This window comes from Equus przewalskii, chromosome 25 (assembly GCF_037783145.1).
Source record: "Equus przewalskii isolate Varuska chromosome 25, EquPr2, whole genome shotgun sequence".
NCBI lineage: Eukaryota > Metazoa > Chordata > Mammalia > Perissodactyla > Equidae > Equus > Equus przewalskii.
In genome coordinates this window covers 19,104,150-19,123,914 of record NC_091855.1, presented here as the reverse complement: position 1 = coordinate 19,123,914, position 19,765 = coordinate 19,104,150, and the positions used below count along the sequence as shown (strand labels likewise).

At 41.3% G+C, this 19,765-nt stretch overlaps 1 protein-coding gene across 31 annotated transcripts in view; it reads left to right on the top strand.

Moving 5' to 3' along the window:
• The window catches only part of ENTPD5 (ectonucleoside triphosphate diphosphohydrolase 5 (inactive)), a 31,999-nt gene that overhangs the window by 7,041 nt on the left and 5,193 nt on the right, over positions 1-19,765 (top strand). For 12 of the 31 annotated variants that reach the window (XM_070593865.1, XM_008534813.2, XM_070593874.1 and 9 more), the window contains 10 exons: positions 10,992-11,277; positions 11,906-11,985; positions 13,467-13,610; positions 15,314-15,389; positions 15,666-15,701; positions 16,057-16,145; positions 16,396-16,475; positions 17,096-17,157; positions 18,146-18,247; positions 18,992-19,132. In XM_070593865.1, the coding sequence (XP_070449966.1) occupies positions 10,992-11,277; positions 11,906-11,985; positions 13,467-13,610; positions 15,314-15,389; positions 15,666-15,701; positions 16,057-16,145; positions 16,396-16,475; positions 17,096-17,157; positions 18,146-18,247; positions 18,992-19,132 (1,096 nt within the window). Of the gene's footprint in view, positions 1-2,479; positions 2,904-7,090; positions 7,255-8,858; positions 8,970-10,991; positions 11,278-11,905; positions 11,986-13,466; positions 13,611-15,313; positions 15,390-15,665; positions 15,702-16,056; positions 16,146-16,395; positions 16,476-17,095; positions 17,158-18,145; positions 18,248-18,991; positions 19,133-19,765 lie in introns of those variants that run through there. The other 19 variants (XM_070593869.1, XM_008534820.2, XM_070593876.1 and 16 more) reach the window with 8 other exon arrangements.

Here is a 19,765-nt window from a genome sequence, read left to right as displayed (position 1 = left end):
CTGCTGCCAATCCTCCTCTTTTTGCTGAGGAAGCCTGGCCCTGAGATAACATCCGTGCCTATCTTCTTCTACTTTATATGTGGGATGCCTACCACAGCATGGCATGCCAAATGGTGCCATGTCCGCACCCAGGATCTGAACTGGCGAACCCCGGGCCACCGAAGCAGAACGTGTGACCTTAACCGCTGCGCCACTGGGCTGGCCCCCACAAAAGATTTTTAAAGATTAGATGATGGCAGCTTATTGAAGGAGTCAGGCATATGACAACAGTGGTCAGTGATAATTGATAGCATGATGTCAAGGAAAACTAGCTCAAAAAGCATGGCAATCTGGGACTGTTTGGTGGCAGAAGGGCAAACAGTCCTATAGACATGTAGCTCCTTGAGGCATCCCAAGTTAACAGAAAAAATATACCTGATGATCCTAATCATGACTCTGAACCATGAATAAAATGTAACTGTAGAAACATTTTTACCAAACACTGTTAAAATAAAAATGTTACAGTATTTAGAGGGGAAACATCTCAAAGACATATTCGAGGAAATGTGCTTATATGGAACCCCTATTCCTTGCTCTGTGCATGAAGTATCATTGTAATATTTCAGTCTTTCTCGTGTTTTTCATTTTGATTTAACATGTTTGAAGTAGTAGCTATTTTTCACTTGATAATGAGAGGGAAAATATGTTTTCACTTCTGTTCCCACAAACTTCAGTATAAACAGTGACAGATGGCACTGATCCTTGAAATTACTCTTCTGCAAATAAGTACCTCCCACAATGGCTATATGGGTTTAGAGGCAGAGATAGTTTATCGCTTTAGCTTACTCATTGAGTAATTGAGCAATATTAACCCCTTCCTGATCCATAGTATCTTTTTGTCTAAACGACTTGCGCTTTTATTGAATAAGAAAAGGCCTTGTGATTGGTGAAAAGAGGCAGCAGTAGCAACAGCTTTCCCCTTGCAGTGAGTATTGTAACTAAGTCAAGCCTGAAACAATGAATGAAGTCAAGCACTGCCTGATCTGATTTCAGTATAACACCCAAATGGTTTCATTGTACAAAATGGGCCTTTTTGGCGCCTGTCAAATGATATTTTGATTAAAGTGGAATAAAGTAAAAAAAAAAAAAAAAAGCGATCTGTTTATAGGAAAAAAATTTTATGTTTCTTGGTAATTACCAATGCATCGATTCTAATTCCTTTATTGAGAGTTAGAGTATTTGATCTTAGGGTTGGAGGGAACTTAAAGGATATCTCATTCAACCAGCCTTCTGACCTGTGAATTCACTTTGAACAGAGTGATCAGATTTGAGCTGAGCCCTTGGGACGGGAATCCTCCCCTCCACCAGCATGAGACAACTCCTATCGTCAGGAAGTTCTTCCTATTCAGTCTCTCCCCTTGTAGTTTCTTAGTAGTAGTAGTTAAGCTGTAGTTCCTCTTCCAGGTCTTATTACAGCTCTTTGGCAACAATCTAATAAAAGTTGATTTTTTAATAAACCTTTTTAATTTTGTTGATATTTGGAAAATGCTTGTTATAAAATTTTTTAGTGGTTTTCAAATCTGTGCCAGTTGTCGGTCTTGTCCCTTTCTACCAAATGTCTCTTCAGTACCTAAGTATTAATGCTACCATTGTATGATTAGAAGCTTTTTTTGTATGTAGCATGAGGAAAGTTCCTATTCTGTTAATATAAACATTTTTCACTCTATATCTTCCTTGATTTAGTATTTAATTTCACTGTTTTATTATACAGTTATTAACTGATGTCTGTAATCTTAACTAATATAATGACTCATTTATTTTCTTCCTACTCTTTCTTAAATAGATCTGACTTTTATTTAAAGTATGTAAATTCTTTTTTACCCTTAGGAACAAGCAGGCATTATGTGAATTGTAGTTTTTCAGACTTTAATGTTTTCCTTAAGTAAAATATTGAGACTATAATAGAAGACAAAAAAGTTTTAAGTGGTGGGATATGATATTTTTCAGAGAAATTGAGTCCATATTATTTTTATTTATCTATTTATTTACTTTTTTTGAGGAAGATTAGCCCTGAGCTATCATCTGCTGCTAATCCTCCTCTTTTTGCTGAGGAAGACTGACCCTGAGCTAACATCTGTGCTCATCTTCCTCTACTTTATATGTGGGGCGCCTACCACAGCATGGCTTGCCAAGTGGTGCCACGTCCACACCCAGGATCTGAACTGGCGAACCCTGGGCAGCCGAAGTGGTATGTGTGAACTTAACCACTGCACCACTGGGCCAGCCCCTATTTTAATTTTTAAAAGTTAATATCATTGTAAGAACATATAGTTCCTAAAACAAAAAGTATGTAAGCTATGTTAATAGAAGTACATATAAACTGGGGGGAAAAAAAGCTGAACCAAAAATATTATGCAAATACTGGTTATAACTTGCAGTAGCCAGCCTCCAAGATGGCCCCCAATGATCCTCACCTCCTAGTATTCATGCCCTTGTGTAGTTCCCTTGCATTTTTCATCATGGTTGGTCTGTATGACCAATGGAATATGGAGGAAGTGATCGTGTATGACTTACAGGGCTAAGTCATAAAAAGCATTGCTGCTTCTGCCTTGCTCTCTCTTGGATTGCCCACTCCGGAGGAAGCCAGCCACCATGTTGTGAAGACATTCACGGCCCTATGGAGAGTCCACGTGGGAAGCAGCTGATGCTTCCTTCCAACAACCAGCATCAGCTGGTTTTTTACAGTGTAAACCAGCATCAGCTTGCCAGCCAGTGAGTGAGCCATCTTGGAAGTGGGTCCTCAGCCTCAGTCAAGCCTTCAGATGACTGCAGCCCCAGCCTACTTCTTGACTACAGTATCATGAGAGACCCTGAGCCAGGACTATCTAATTAAGCCACTCCCAAATTACTGAACTACAGAAACTGTGAGATAATAAATATTTATTGTTATTTTAAGCAACTATGTTTTGGGGTTATTTGTTGTGTAGCAATGGATAACTAATGTACAGCATCCTAAAATATTTGTTGGTTTGATAGATAGAGAATTTGGACAATGTAAACAAATCTTTTTTTTTTTTTTGAAAGTTTATCACAATTTTAACAATTTGAAAGTGACTAAAGAAATTCAATTTAGCTATAGAACTACTAACAGATTCAGAAAAATAAAATTTTAGTCTCCTAAAACAGATTAATATGACTAGATTAGATATTCATTAATCAGTTACATTCTCTCTTAAAAATATAACTATTTATGAAAGTATTATTTCTCCCTTTTTGTGTCATTTTGCAGTTTATTCCTATTGTCACTTTTTTTTTTTTTTTGAGGAGATTAGCCCTGAGCTAACATCTGCCAATCCTCCCCTTTTTTTGCTGAGGAAGACGGGCCCTGAGCTAATATCCATGCCCATCTTCCTCTCTTTATACGTGGAACACCTGCCCCAGCATGGCTGACAAGCGATGTGTAGGTCCCCACCTGGGATCCAAACCGGTGAACACTGGGCCACTGAAGCAGAACGTGCAAACTTAACTGCTGTGCCACCAGGCTGGGCCCCTATTGTCACTTTCTATTGAGCACCTTCTTGGACACTTTTCTAGGTGCTTGGGCTGCCTCAGTAAACAAAAAATGATTCCTGATCTTAAGGAGCTTATATTCTATCAGAGGAACAGACACAATAAGCATAATAAATAAGCTGTCTAGTGTGTTAGAAAGTGATAAGTGGTACAGAAAAAAGAAAAAGGTCAGAGTAATGGGGACTGAGAAAGCAGGTGGAGGTAGAGGGCACAAGAGAGAGGAGGGTTACAGTACTAGAGGCCTCACTGAGAAGGTGGCATTTGACAATGATTTGAAGGAGTTGCAGGGATTTATCAAGTGGATGTATGGGAAAAGATTGTTCCAGATAGTGGGGACAGCTAGAGCAAAGGCCCTAAGGCAGGAGCAGAGGTCAGTGTGGGAGGAATAAGGTGAAAACTTGGTAAATGAGGGTGGAGAGGTACTGGGGCAGGGAGGCAGAGCAAATGGACCCATGGAGGCTGTTACTGGGACCTTGCTACCCTGAGGGAAAGGGGAAGCCACTGCTGGATTTGGCACAGAGGAGAGACATGCTCTACCTTGTATTAAAAGGATGGCTTTGGTTGCTTGTTAAAACAGACTCTAGGGGAGTGAGGGTAAAAGCTGTTGGGTGTGTATAGGAAGACTTTCACATCCTGATGCCAGTTTAACTTTCCAGGTTCATCTGACCTTTCTGTTCTACACTCTCCTCCCTACTCCAATGTCCGTCTTTCCCTAGAGCCATACCAGATGACCCTTCCTGGGTGACCTACTGGTTAAAACTGTGGGCTCTGGAATTAGACCAGCTGGGTTTGATTTCTGGCTCTTTTCACTTTGGTCTTAAATGACTCAGTTTCTTAAGCCTCAGTTTTCTCGTTTATAGAATAGGGATCTTAACAGGACCTACCTCACAGAGTGATATTGTCAGATTAAATGAGATAATCCGTGTAAAACACTTAACATAGTGCTTGGCAAGTATTAAGATCTCAGTAAATATTAGCTGCTATTTTTATTATTACACGAGATTGTGTTCCTCTGGCCAGTCTTTCCTCTGCATTAAATGCTAACCCTTCTCTTCTATACTCTCCTCCTCTACGCTCTTCTATTTTTTGTTTTCTTTTTGTTTCTCAACTCCATATGACAAAAAGTCTTGAGGAAATTTAAAAATGAAATCAAACTATCCATAATTTACCTACTGTCTGTTTTCATCTTTTTACAGTGCCTCTGGTCTTCATCCATATGTCTCTATTATTTATATAGTAACTTCTATTCAGTTTTCATGATCAGTTCAAATGTCATCTCATGATGCCTTTCCTAATCCTCTAGGTAGAATTAGTCTTTCAGGGCCTTGGGGTCTTTTAGTGTTTTATGATTAACTTGAAAAGGTGTGGTTATTTGTATATATGTCTGTCACCTCTGCCAGACTCTTAGCACCTTGAATAAAAAGGTCTGTTAACTTACCTTTAATTCTCTGGCACCTAGTACTTAGGCTGAATCAGTGAATGTTTGTAGAATAAGACAATTGAGTGGAGCCTGTGAAGGCTCCCTGCTCCAATCCTTCCTACATGTAACTGCCAACTCGTGTTTGTGACACTCCCTTGCTCAGAGTCTTTATTGGCTTCCTATTGCCTGCAGAGTAAAGTCTAAACTCCTTAGCTGAGTATTTGCTGTGCTCTCCTGTTTGACCTTGATTTGGCTTTCATCTTGATTTCCTACTGCTGTTAGTCAAACCGATCTGTTCACTATTCCCCAGGAGCCCCAGTCCCTTTTCTGCATCCATGTGTTGATTCATATTTCTTTTTCCTGAAAAGCACTCCTCTCCTGTTCTAATGCCCCTCCTCAGGACCCTCCGCAAAGCCTCCTCTGATCATCCCAGCTAAAAGTAACCTCTCTGCTTTGAAGTCTCAGAGCATGGTAACTGTGCTACTTGTCAGATTTTAACTTTACAGAGGTAATTAATGGACGTGTATTTTTTTTTCCTGTTTGCTATAATCTCTTAAAAGGCAGGTCTAAGATGATTCATCTTTGCATTCTATACTCGTTAAGTAGCATTAGGCAACTGATCATTTCTGGAATAGCTAAATGAATGAATTAATATGTGAATAAATAGGCTTCCTGGAATAGCACCTCTATCCATGGACTGGTTTAGAGGGAAACGGGGAGTTGGGATGTGATACATAGCCATAGTAAGACATTGGGGAGGGGGTGCTCCCTGCCCCAGTGCTCCTGTCTGCAGATACCATTAGCGCAATTGCACCAAGTCCATTCAGGACACATTTACTGACTTCTAACATGTTCCAGGCTCACTACTTGGCTTTGGAAATACAAGAGATATGAATCATGTACCCTGATCTTAGACACCCTTCAGATAGCAGGGTGTTCCAGGTGGCCCTTGGTATTGGATATGTAGGTACCAAGTTATATCTCCAAATGAGGCAGAGCTCACTGTGCTGAAATCTGTCCCAGACTTACCTTATTAGACCCACCTCAGTTTTGCTTTGCTTGACTAGCTTACGCTCTGAGTGGCTTGGCTAATCCATTCCCATAGTTCATATTATTGTTTAAAAATTTCATTCTAGTTACATTTTAAACTTACTTTGTCTTTCATTTTTAACTTTGTTAAAGCTAGCTTTCCTGTGGAACTCAGAAGAATCGGCAGTGGGAGCTTTTACACGTCCCTGTGTTCAGACCTTCTAATGGACCTTTCTACTCACCTATCCTATTCCATTATTTTCCACTGTTGAGAAATGCTGTGTCATTTTATCCAAGTTAGTCAATACTGTTATTTGCTTAGGGAGGGAATAGAAAGACTTAAATAACAGGTGTCACCATGGAACTGTATAAGGAAAACAAGTTCACTCCTTTTGAAATCCGATTCAATGCTTCCAAAATCATCCTTTCTCATACCTCCCCTCTTGATTCTGGTACACCTCTATATTGCAGCTATACTGAACCCTTAATGCTTAAAGTTCTCAGAATTCCCCTTATGTCACTGCACCAAGTTAATTCCTACCTCTGATTCAGGACCCAGCTTAGGCCTTTCATCCCTTAAGGAGACTCCTCCCCACTTCCCACCCCATCCCTTCTAAGATGAGTTACTTGCCCTTTATGTCCATTCCTGTAACACCTTGTGCATATTTCTGTCAGAGGACTTACCACTTTACCTTATAGCTGTTGGTTACTTATCTGTTTCTTCTAGTAAGCTGAAGTCTCCCCAAGATCTGGGCTTATATCTGATTCCTCTTTTGTCTCTGATATATATTAGACACTCAGTAAATGCTTATTGATTAGAAAATTCAATGCCCTGCTTTCTAAATTCATCTCAAGAATGGAAGCTATCGAGGACTACTATTAACTTCTCTACTATTGGGGTAATGTTGTAAAAACATGAATTAGTAGGGAGTTAATCTCTTGTGTAAAAAGTACACAATTCAGTTCCTGAGCAACTTCTGCCCTATAACCAATAATTCTACTAGTTGGCACTTAACTGTCATAAAAATAGATGAACCAGACAATCATGTACCCAGAAAAAAGGTGGATAAGGGAGGAGTGAAGAATAAAGAAGGGAGTGAGTTAGCAAAATGCCAGGCAGTTGGTTGCAAACTGGCACAAAGGTGAATGTGGTTTGTGAAGCCAACTTGATTCACAAAGGCTGAAATAAGAGCAAAGAGCAAAAGGCAACCAACAGTGAAAGCAGGGATTCATGGGGAACGGGCAGACGTAAACAGGTGAGCACCTAGATGGGGCCCGGGTCCTTTGGGATTGTGGTCTCTTAGGCTCTGGGTGACATGGAAGAAGGAGATCCAGAGTGTGAGGCTCCGGGAAAGCTGAGTGGGGAGGATTAGTGTTTACTACAGAGACAAAGATAATACTGAAAAGATGTTGGAAGGAGATGACCATATGACAAACACTGGCTGGCACCAAAGTCTCAGGAGAATTGAAGAGGGGTTTTTGTTGGGGTTTAATAGGAGATAGTACACTGATGTATGCTTCCTGGTCTATAGAAAGTAAGCTTGACTATATGTTCTTTGAAGTAGCATATACAGCTTTTATTGGCACATTTGGAGAAACAGTCCTTCCTTGGAAGTTTGAAATTGTGATCTTTCAGTGGATAGGTAATTAATCTCCTTTTGGAGAGAAGTCAGCTATTGTTAAATGGGTGAGATCCAGTGCTTCAGTTACTGGATCACAGCTCATCCGTTCAGGGTATTTATTCAACATGTACTACATGCTAGCACTGTTCCAGCACCAGGTACACATCAGTGAACAAAACAGACAAAAATTCTTGCCCATGTAGATCTCACACGGGGGAGGGGGAGCAGGAAGTATGAAAAAACCCCACAAAAGTAGTAAATTACATAGTGTATTAGAAGGTGAAAAGTGCTATGGAGAAAAATAAGCAGGGAAGGAAGGTAGGTGCATGTGGCCAGGTGGGTTGCAATTTTAAATAGAGTGGACAAGGAAGGTCTCAGAAGGTGACATTTGAGCAAAGACTAACAGTGAATGAGCAAGCTATGCAGGCTGGCGTCATGTAAAATAGGACACCATTCTACATACTCTGCATTGTAGGCCGTTCTAATACCATTCTTAAAGTAGCTAATCTTAAAGAAAAATGAGCTTGGAAGTGGTGTTAGAAGGTAGAGGGTGAGAGCAGAAAGGAGCATTTTGTGTTCCTTCTTTGCTTTCTCTAAAATCTACTGTTTAGTTTTACACTGAACACCTGGTATGACTCAGCAGTTTCCACTCCATGAAAACGGATACATACTAGTATGCATTTTTTTCCCTTGAAATCTCTTTTGGAAGAAAAACAAATGTTTGTTTACTGGAAATAGAAGCTGGAGAGGTTTTTCAGAAACTGCAATAACGAGAAAATAATAGAGAAAATATGAGCCCTGAGGAAGCTGCTGTGGAGCTGGAGTCAGTCACAGAGATGAGGGAAGGCTGGTGACTGGAGAGCCTCTAAATGCACTTCCCAGGGGAGTAGAGGAGCCAAGTGTTGAATATGGTTTGAGCTCTGGACAAGGCAAGGGTCCATTAATACTCAGAGAATCTGGGGGCTGGCCCGGTGGCACAGTGGTTAACTGCACACGTTCCGCTTCTCCGTGGCCCGGGGTTCGCTGGTTCGGATTCTGGGTGTGGACGTGGCACCACTTGGCAAAAGCCATGCTGTGGTAGGCGTCCCATGTATAAAGTAGAGGAGGATGGGCATGGAAGCTCAGGGCCAGTCTTCCTCAGCAAAAAGAGGAGGATTGGCAGTAGTTAGCTCAGGGCTAATCTTCCTCAAAAAAAAAAAAATACTCAGAGAATCTGAAAAGGCTGTTTTTGTTTTTAGTTATTTGGATTGATCTCCATGACCAGCCTGTTTGCTGTAAAAGAAGAATCAGCCAAAGGGAGTGGATTTAAGATGTGACTTTGAATCTGGCCAGGCAGCTGCCCTGTTACGGTGGTTGATTTCCTAGGATGAAGTTTCCTTCGTTAGAGATTCCAAAAGTTTTCCTTTCTCAGCCAGTAGCACTCATTCTTAACTACAGGATTCAAGTTCAGCCTTGAATAGCATTCAAACTCATAATTCTAACTCTGCCTTTGTAGTACCTCAGAACATCTCTATATTTTAAATAGTTTTAAATTTCAAGTGCAATTAACTTCAATTTGCTATATTTTATGTAAGTGTCACCTATGGGGAGAGAGGCATTTTGTTAACATGAACCCCAGGAGATAACAGACTTGAGAATGATTGAGAACCCTCCATCTGTGCTCCAAATATACCAAGTATTCTGTTAGAGATAAGGGGACCAGGATACGGGGACTTTGGAATTAGATCTTGTTTAACCAGTAACTATGACTTACCCAAGGAGACTGCAGAGATGAAAGCTGGATCAGAAGCCCTAAAAATGTTTGGAGCAAAGTACATAGGGGCAATTAAGGAATCATTAAATGTTAGAGGATAGGGGGCTGGCCCCATGGCCGAGTGGTTAAGTTCGTGCGCTCTGCTGCAGGCGGCCCAGTGTTTCGTTGGTTCGAATCCTGGGCGCGGACATGGCACTGCTCGTCGAGCCACGCTGAAGCAGCATCCCACATGCCACAACTAGAAGGACCCACAACGAAGAATATACAACTATGTACCGGGGGGCTTTGGGGAGAAAAAGGATAAAAATAAAATCTTAAAAAAAAAAATGTTAGAGGATAGATAGGGCATTCTTCATTAAGACCAGGGGAAAATATAGCCTAGTGCAGAGAAAATGTAGCCTATCCAGGAGACATTTTTCCATGTAACCTTCCTTGAGGTTTTCAGCATCAGCATTTGTATCTAGCCTACCATAATATACACATTCAAAACAAACAATGCTGAGCGCTAGTGCTAAGTTTTTTCTTTGCTAAGGACACGTTAAGAAATACAGGCAGTAACTTGCCGTAAGGGAGGCATGTTGGAATCGGGGAAAAAGAAAGCTTGGCAAGCGTGAAGACTGATTTCTGATCAAGATTTCACCGCTGACTTGCTTTATGACTTTCAGCAAGTCATTGAACCTTTCTGTCTTAACTTGCCCATTTGCCCTAGGTTCTAATGGGAATAACATGATGTGAAACCTGCAAAGGATGTTTTAAAAACCATAATGGTTTATTTAAGTATTTTTAAATTAAGTTGTCTTATTTTCTTAAAATGTAGTTGTATGTGCAAGGCGTTGGCAATATTGTTGGTCTGGACAGGTGGCTGTCTGATGGCCTGATTTTTGAAGGCTGTGAATACCCCAGTGCTAGGGACTTTATAACTTCTTTGTAACTTTATAACTTTAATTCAGAAATTGAAGCCTCTTATCATATCAATCAAAAAGAAGAGAGGGAAAGAAGGAGGGAGGGAAGGTTAGTGAGTGTATGACCTAAAGACAAAATGGAAAGAAGAAAACTAGACTCAGCAATAGGAGCAGAGTGGCAGAGAGAGCCTTTGAGTAAATGAGAGCAGAACAATTAAAAGCAGAACATGGGAGGGGCCGGCCCTGTGGCTGAGTGGTTAAGTTCCATGCTCCGCTTCTGTGGCCCAGGGTTTTGCTGGTCGGGATCCTTACGCAGACCTAGCACCGCTCATCAAACTGTGCTGAGGCGGTGTCCCACATGGTAAAACTAGAAGGACCTACAACTGTGTACTGGGGGGCTTTGGGGAGAAGAAGAAGGGAAAAAAAAGATTGGCAACAGATGTTAGCTCAGGGCCAGTCTTTAAAAAAAAAAAAAAAGCAGAACATGGGAAAATATATCTTAAATCCCAATTTCTTTTGCAACCAGATACCCTTCAAAAAGGTGCTAAGAGCATATGTCACCCTGGTCTAGCTTGTTGTGCTAGTTATTAGAAATAGAGAAAGAGCACCTTGGGGAAAGGGGTGGGATTTCAATAATGAATGTTTCTTCTTTTACAAGTGTAAACAAAAAGGCCAGTTCGTCTAACCTTATGTGTCTTTGTCCTTTGTCCTATAAGCCACTGCAGGTGTGTGAGCAGCACTCCTTCTGCAATAAAAGTCTAGACTCACCACATCTTGGAAAGAGAATGGCCACTTCCTCAGGGGCAGCCTTTTTTATGCTAGTGGCATCCTGTGTTTGCAGCACTGTCTTCCACAGAGACCAGCAGACTTGGTTTGAGGGTGTTTTCCTGTCTTCCATGTGCCCCCTCAATGTCAGTGCCAGCACTTTGTATGGAATCATGTTTGATGCAGGGAGCACTGGAACGCGGATTCATGTTTACACCTTTGTGCAGAAAATACCAGGTAGGTGCAATGGTACCCTCACCAGAATCCATAAGTCTACACTTTAGCATCTCTTCCCAGAAACAAATGTGCGGACAGTGTGTGATGTGAATTACAGAATTTTATGGCTACTGAATGTCTTTCTTCAGACAACATTTTGGACTATAATTGAACACATATGGTTTAATTCAGTGTGAAATTAATAGAGATCTGAAATATATGTGTCCAAGAAATATAGCTGTAATTTGTCTTTCCTTTTCTCTAAAGGAGGTTGATAATCCAGGGTGCAGAATATTGAGAATATTGGGCATGGTCTTGAGAGAAGGATCACTACCATCCATAGAGAATGGGATGAAGATTAACTTTCTCAGAATTTCCAGTGTTCTATCCTCAAGTTACATATAGATTCCAAGAAAAGGAGTAGGAGCTATGTGTCCACCAGAGAAAGGGCAGAGCAAGTCTCAAGGATTGCCTGTCGTCCTTTCTCCCACTACCCAATACTCCTGCAAGCCATTCCTCACAAGTGGGATTACTCTGGGGGGTAGCAGGTTAATCTAGCTGGTCATATCATACAGAGCCCAGTATCAGAAACAGCCTAACTTTTGGTAATCAGCCGTCTCTCTTCTGTTTTGTTCCATGGACAAAATAGGACAGCTTCCAATTCTGGAAGGGGAAATTTTTGAGTCTGTGAAGCCAGGCCTTTCTGCTTTTGTAGACCAACCTAAGCAGGTGAGTTTCTTTTAATTAGATGTTTAGATTCTCAATGCCTTGATAGTTGTACCACATCGCTGCTGTTAAATATCTCATGCTGTTCACAACTAATATTGAGGTCACGTGTGAGATCAGTTTTCTGTCCTCAGCTAATCTCCTGGGTAACAGTAATTGTACACCCCGAGCTCACTAGGGTTTAGGTGGCAGGAGGCTAGAATAGATTGTGCATGCAGGGATGACATCATCTTTTAAGAGACTGTTCCTTTTGTATATACTGTTTAAGATTTTGAGTTGAAGCCATCAACTGCATTGATTAATGTAGATGCAGAAGATAGACATGAAGTTCTATAAGGTATGAGATATAAACATGGCAATTGAAGGAATGTAGACCCAATGAACTCCATTTCAGAGTGCCCTGGTATAGGACAGAACTATGCCTATACTCTAGAAATTAGGCAAGAATCCAGGATGACAAAGATCTTTGGTAGTAGAGGATGAATGAAGAGTTTTGTCATAACTGTCTTTCACATTTGAGCACTCACAACGTGCTACACTCAGTATGTCAGAGGCCATGCTGAAATGAAATAGAATAAGGCAAGTGTTGAACTTTGGTAGCAGATGTAAAGATATTGTTCGGTATTACAAGCAGAATCATTAACCAAAGGAAAACCTGATATTAAGAATGGCTTTGGACTTGAAGAACTGAGAGAATGTTTATTTTTTCAGCTCACTGTTGTGAAATGGCAAATGTACTAGAAAATTAGGAGCTGTTGAAAACATTACATTATTAGAACATGATTTGACATTTAGAGAAGAAAATTGTGTTGTAGTTGCTAATAATTATAATGATTAAGGGGCAGCATGTTATCAGAATAGATGTTCACGCAGAGAAACAGTGGATTTAAAATAATGGTTTTTAATTTATCATAAATTGAGCATGTATGTGTACCATGCATGTAGGTGCTGGTGATACAAAAATAAACCTGACGTCGTCTGTCCTTATGGAGATCATAAATAGTGTAGCATAATAACAGCCACAGCTAGCATTTGTATGGCAGCTACACACAGTCTGCCTCATCTAATGCACAACAGTTTTGTTGTGGTATGAGATGTTTCTCCCAACTCAGAACTGAGGAGCCAAGCCCCAGGAAGCCTCTGTGTTAGGCCACAGGGCTGGCAAGCAAGTCTTCTAACTCAAAATCCTGTGTTTCCTTTACTGTACCCAACTTTCTGGCCTGAAGCTAATTTATGAGACACAAAATAATGATCAATTAAAATGACCACACGATAATAGAATCATTTTTATTATGACTTACTCAAAATAAAAGGGATTCTCCTTCAGGGAAGCCCACTTCTCTAGTTTTTTGCTCCTACAGAGAAGAGAGGGGTTGGAGCCCTCTGCTACCTCACTGTTATTACTCCCCCAGAGCATGTTGAGGGAATAGACAAGTGCCACTAAATGGACTGTTCACTGGATGAGGAGATCATCTCTTTTGAAGGGTGCTGAGACTGTCCAAGGACTCTTAGAGATGGCCAAAGACTCAATCCCCCGAAGTCACTGGAAAAGGACCCCAGTGGTCCTCAAGGCAACAGCAGGACTGCGCTTACTGCCAGAACAGAAAGCCCAGGCTCTGCTCTTTGAGGTAACCTTTGAAATCTTCTCCGTCTTGGATAATTCTTTTTCCTTGTATGAATATTTTCTGTGTGGGTTTTTAGCTCTTTGCAGTGTGACTGCTACCTTTAGGATTGCTGAAGCACTATGGTAACTCTGGGCTCCTGTTGTAGCCAGTTACTTACATTTTAAATGTTACTCTTGAATTTATAGAGCTTTTCCTAAAAAGCTTAGAAGTATTTCCTGTCCATGATATTCTTAATTCTCCTAACTTGTTAAAGCAGTATCATAGAAATTATTTTAAATCAGCTTTATCGAGATATAAGTTACATAAAATAAAATGAATACATTTTACATGTACAGTTATATGAGTTTTGACAAACATAGAAGTGTCCTTGTGCTCCTCTGCAGTCAGTTTCTCCCTCCCCTGAAACCAGGCAACCACTGATCTGCTTTCTGTCATTCTAGATTAGTTTTGCTTGTTCTTACATTTCATATAAATGGAATCATACAGTTTATATTCTTTTGTGTCTCTGACTTTTTTCTCTCAGCATAAAGTTTTTGAGAAGAATCATGGAATTTTAAGTGTGAAAGATTTTTAAAGATCATCTGTTTCAACTTTCTTCTTATTCAGATAAAAAATTTAGGTACAGAGAGTTTTTATTTTGCAAAAAACATTTAAACTAATAAGATTTAAATTACATATTGTGAAGAATATTTATAGGCAGAATCTCATTACAACAAAAATCACAGCAGAAAAGGATTCTGTATTACAAGTGTGCTAATTCAGTCCTCTAAATCTACATTCCTTTGACTGTCAGCACAGAGGTCTGAAGTCCTTATCCAAGGACAAGCTGCCTGGCATGTCTACTTGAGAATCCGAATCCCAATTCCTCATTAATTTATTCACTTATTTATTCAGCATATGAATGCTTACTATGTTCTGGGCACTGAAGTTACTGGTGATTTAGAGCAGGGAACAAAAAAGACAAATAGTCCCTGCCCTCGTGGAGCTTACATTCTAGTTGCAAGAAGACAGAAAATAAACAACTAAACAAGTCAATACAAAGTATGTCAGGTACTGTACAAGCTATAGAGAAAAAAACCAGGGTAAAGCAGCTAGGGAATGCTGGTGTGGGTGTGGGCAAGATGCTATTTTAAATAGGGTGGTCAGAGAAGACCTCATTGATCAGAGATATGAGGAGAATGAAGAAGCAAGCTATACAAGACATTTGTAGGATGACTATTCCAGGCTAATAAAACATGAGAGAGCAGCAGAAACTTTCCTATAGCCTCAGGAGCCACTCGGGCCCAACTCTTCTCTACTCTTGGAGTTTATCTGCTCATGTAAGAAATGGATTGGGAAATGGTCCTCCTAGGTTCCAGTGTGTGTCCAGGTAGAATTAATCAGGTGTTTTAAAAACAACATGACAGGATCTTGATTTGAACTGGCAGGGTCTAATGCTGTTTCCTAGGTCCAGTTCACCTATAAATTTAGATGGTTTGGTTGAGATTTAAAGTCTAAGGAACGCTTGTGTTTTTGTTTTTACAAGAAACCAATAATGGCTTGCCTAGTTCGTTCTCTAGTTTCTTAAGGAAAAGTAATGAGTTCTGCTAAAATCTTATCTAGGGAAAATGAAGAGAGCAATTTTCTAAGCCTTATAAGATGCAGCAAAAATATGGAAATCTGTTTTATTGCCTTAGGGAATCCAGATATTTTTCCTTTTTCTCTAGGTAAGAGAGATCTTCAAGAAGTCACCTTTCCTGGTACCAGATGACAGTGTTAGCATCATGGACGGATCCTATGAAGGTGGGAGAGGTGTTGATATATATATGTTTTAAGGGGAGAGGGCCAGGGTTAATAAAAGATTTGATTAAAGGAACTGGGAAGAGGAATGGGGGTGCTGAAGAAAAAGGAACTAAGTAAGAAGAAACAAATAAGCAAAAGGAAGGGGATAGCAGGAAATGGAAGGGCCGGGGGAAGGAAAATGGGTACTTTAGACATGAAATTTGGAGAGAAGATGGGGCCAGGAAAGAGGGGGAAAAGGTGCTCTGGGCGTAATCCTTGTCTTTCTCTCTTTTTTAGGCATATTAGCTTGGGTTACCGTGAATTTTCTGACAGGTAATATATTCTCAAGTTTATCTTTAGACCTTAACTGGGTTTCACACGTGGTCAGAGAGCAAAAATCCCTTTCTTTTTTCCTGTGTTGTTCCTTCTTTTTTTTTAAAAAAAAAAAAGGGGGAAAGGAAAGACAGGAAGTTAATGTTTAGAACCTGCCTTCAAGGCCTCAGCTGCAGCAAAAGTCTGTCCAGGTTAGTATTTGCCTTCAGTCCTTGGGGCTGGGAAGCAGTGGAGTATTTATGGAATTCCTCGGATATACTCAGATATACGACAAGAACAGGGGAGAAGTGGCAGACAGAGGAGTGTTGGGCTGTCCAGGAAGCAGAAGATGTCCGGAGCTGACTCTCATTCACAGGTCAGCTGCATAGCCACAGCCAGGAGACTGTGGGGATCCTGGACCTGGGTGGGGCCTCGACCCAAATCACGTTCCTGCCTCGGTTTGAGGTGAGTCATTTATACGAAGGTCTGGTTGGCAACCCATTTAGCAGATATATCATGGTGCCAAGAAAGTGGTGCCCCATTTTCAGACAGCAGCTCCACCATGAATAGGCTGAATAGAGTAAATTAATGACTGGGTGTATTTCCCCATGCCCCTTCACTGTTGACAATCCAGGGGAGGGACAGGGATGGTGGTGATAACATCTTCAGTTAATTGCAGATCCTGAATAGTTTTTTTGCTTTTTCTGATTTGCAGAAAACCCTGGAGCAAACCCCTAGGGGCTACCTTACTTCTTTTGAGATGTTTAACAGCACTTATAAGCTCTATACACATAGGTGAGGCGGGGGACAGGGAAGAATAATAATGTTTTATGTTGTATGATTCTGCCAACTATCAAAATGTTTTCCTATCTATTATTGCATCTGGCCAGCCTTACAAAGTCTTTGCCAATCCCTGAAGGCCTAATAACTGAAACCCAAGCCACTTACCAAAGCTCAAGGACCCGAGAGGTTTCTCCAATCTTGGCCTCAAAAGTATAATTTAGAGTCAAAAGTTTTCTCTAGAGAGAGGACACTCAGAGAAGGTTGAGCCAAAGCTCTGTGCTAACTCTTGAGCTTGCCTTCAGATGTTCAAAATCCAGCCTTGGATTTCATCACAGTGGGATCGGGAGCTAAGATAACGAGAGCTTTTCTGGGGATGGCTCCCAAGGTGGAAGCCTAGGAAGTGTCCCTGTCTCTGGCCTTTAAATCATAGCTGTGGAAAGTTCTTACTGCATGGCCTTGATCTGAACTGTGCGGAAATCACCGCTTGTCCATACAAGATGAATAGGTCACAGAGAACAAGGTTTTCCTCCCACCAGAGAGAGACAGAGAAACCATGTTACTTTTGAAAGATGTGGCTTTAGGCTGGAGAACTTGGGGACCAGCATGAAATTAGTCAATCCTGTATTTTACAGTTACTTGGGATTTGGATTGAAAGCTGCAAGACTAGCAACCCTGGGAGCCCTGGAGATGGAAGGTTCGTCTGGGTACCTGTGTTGGTTGGGGTATGGTGAGAGTGGCACCAACACTCAGCTTGCCTTTTCCTTTCCTTGGTAGTGATTCTGTGGAGGAAAGGGTTATGCTCAATTAGGAAGCATATGTGGTATACATAATAATAGCAAATTCCTTTTCTACTGTATGAGTTCTAGTTTTGTATACATTATTAGCCATTTCTAGAATGAGATCTGTTAATACAGGGAGAACAGCCTGTGGCCAGGAGGCTGAAGTGTCGGCAGAAATTCAGGGCTCAAAGAGTAAATTTGGCAGGAGCTTGCTCAAGCCCTTAGTTTACATGGGAGGTGCAGGAAGCAGCATCGGTCCACTTGCAAGGTGGGATAACTGAGCAACTCAGTCATCTCTTCACTGGTGGTAGAGGGATTAATAGCTCAGCTTTTGGGGTCAGGCAGAACTGGGTTTAGTCCGTTTTGTGATTTGGGGCAAGTTAGCTAACCTTTCTGTGCCCCTTTCCTCACCTTAAATGGGATTTTGTATTTAGTGCACTTTGTACATTGCCTGGCTCACAGTAAGCGTTTATTGTGGTGATGATTGTATAGCATTTCAGAGTTTACAAAACATCTTCAAATGTACTTCATTTAAGCCTCACGACAACCAATGAGACAAGAGAACAGTATTTTTTTCCTTTTTTGACAAAGGAGGGAACTTATTCCATTGTAGCTTTGGGATTTCTTTGAGATGTGATGAAAGCCATAGACCCCTCCACCAAACGCATCTATGCACAAAAATTTGCCTGTAGTTTCAGGGGGTTCACCAACCGCACAAAGCCCATCAAGGAACCCTGAGTTCAGAATTCCTGTCATAGGATGCAGTCGTGGAACTAATTTCATACAATTTTAAGGCCCAGCCACCTTGGCAATTCTTTTCAGCCTTACTGGCTTCTCGTTTGCCTTCCCCTCTCTCTCTCTCTCACATCCTTGCCTCTTATTTTGTGGCCTGGTTTCTTTCAGGGATTGACGGACACACTTTCCGAAGTGCCTGTCTACCGAGATGGTTGGAAGCAGAGTGGATCTTTGGGGGTGTGAAATACCAGTATGGTGGCAACCAAGAAGGCGAGTGATGTTTTTTCACTAGTTGAAATTACTCACAGGAAAAGTCCCATGGGAAGCTTTTTGCAGAGCTCAGGAGAAGCTTGTCATGTTGCAGGGACTCATTCCAAATAGATCTTGGTATGCCTCCAAGGAATAATGTGAAGTGACAGTGAACAAGGCAGCTGTCACCCTGCATCCTGCTTCTTTCCTGGCCAAGTGTTGTGGATCCATTAGAAACCTGTCTTACCCTGGGTCTAATCCTTTAAGGGTTTCTCCCCTCAGCAGGGTGAAACTCTGTTTCAGGTTCAGTTAATGTTTAGCTATTTAAACTACAGTAAAACTTAAAATTGGGGTGATAGGAAGAATAATTCAGCTTACGTATTATAAAAGGCATACACCTTAAAATCAAGGTAAAAACTTGATTTTTCCAGTGAAAGAAGCAGATGAGCCTTCTGGATACCTCATATAAATACCATGAAACGTAATGCCAGGCAGCAGCTCGGGGTGGGCTGCGGCTGTTTTTGGTGAACACAGGTAGGGAGGGGAGCTGCCATGGAGAAGCAGGTACCTTTCCTCCAGAGAGATGAGGCTGCAGAAGTTTGCTCATCTTTGTTTGTAACCCTTTGTCCTGAGCCTCAGCCTCTGCTGTCCTTGATCCTCCTTGTTTCCTTGTTTCTTTGTTGCTTCCAGCAGCTTGCCTCTGAGTGTGGTTCCTTTCCCTATCATTTTTCTCACCTTGCCCCCCATGCACCTTTGCCCTGGCAGGAGAGATGGGCTTTGAGCCCTGCTATGCTGAAGTGCTGAGGGTGGTCCAAGGAAAACTTCACCAGCCAGATGAGGTCCAGAGAAGCTCCTTCTATGCTTTCTCTTACTATTATGATCGAGCTGTTGACACAGCCATGATTGGTAAGTTCACTGTAGGTGAGGTGTCAGTCCAGGAGGAAACTGGGCAAGGCTGTGCTGGGGAAGGGAAAGGGAGAAAAGGAGTATTTGAAAAGCTTTGTCGGAGCTGATCACGCTATTCTTCAGTGCTGGTTGTTGAGTGACACTAGTCACTCAAATGGAAAGGTGAATATGATTTAGAATCTTTTGGAACTGGAAGAATGTCTAAACAAATATACACGAAATATTTTTTTTAACATTTTTTTTTTTAAAGATTGGCACCTGAGCTAACAACTGTTGCCAATCTTCCTTTTTTTTGCTTTTTCTCCCCAAATCCCCCCAGTACCTAGTTGTACATTTTAGTTGTGGGTCCTTCTAGTTGTGGCATGTGGGATGCTGCCTCAGCATGACCTGAGGAGCGGTGCCATGTCCGTGCCCGGGATCTGAACCAGTGAAACCCCAGGCTGCCGAAGCGCAGCATGCGAACTTAACCACTCGGCCACAGGGCCAGCCCCATTTTTTAACATTTTTATTGAGGTATAATTGACATAACATAAAATACACATATTTAAAGTGTACAATTTGCTAAGTGTTGACATGTATACACCCATGAAACCATCACCAGGTTCAAGATAACGAACATATTCACCACCCCAA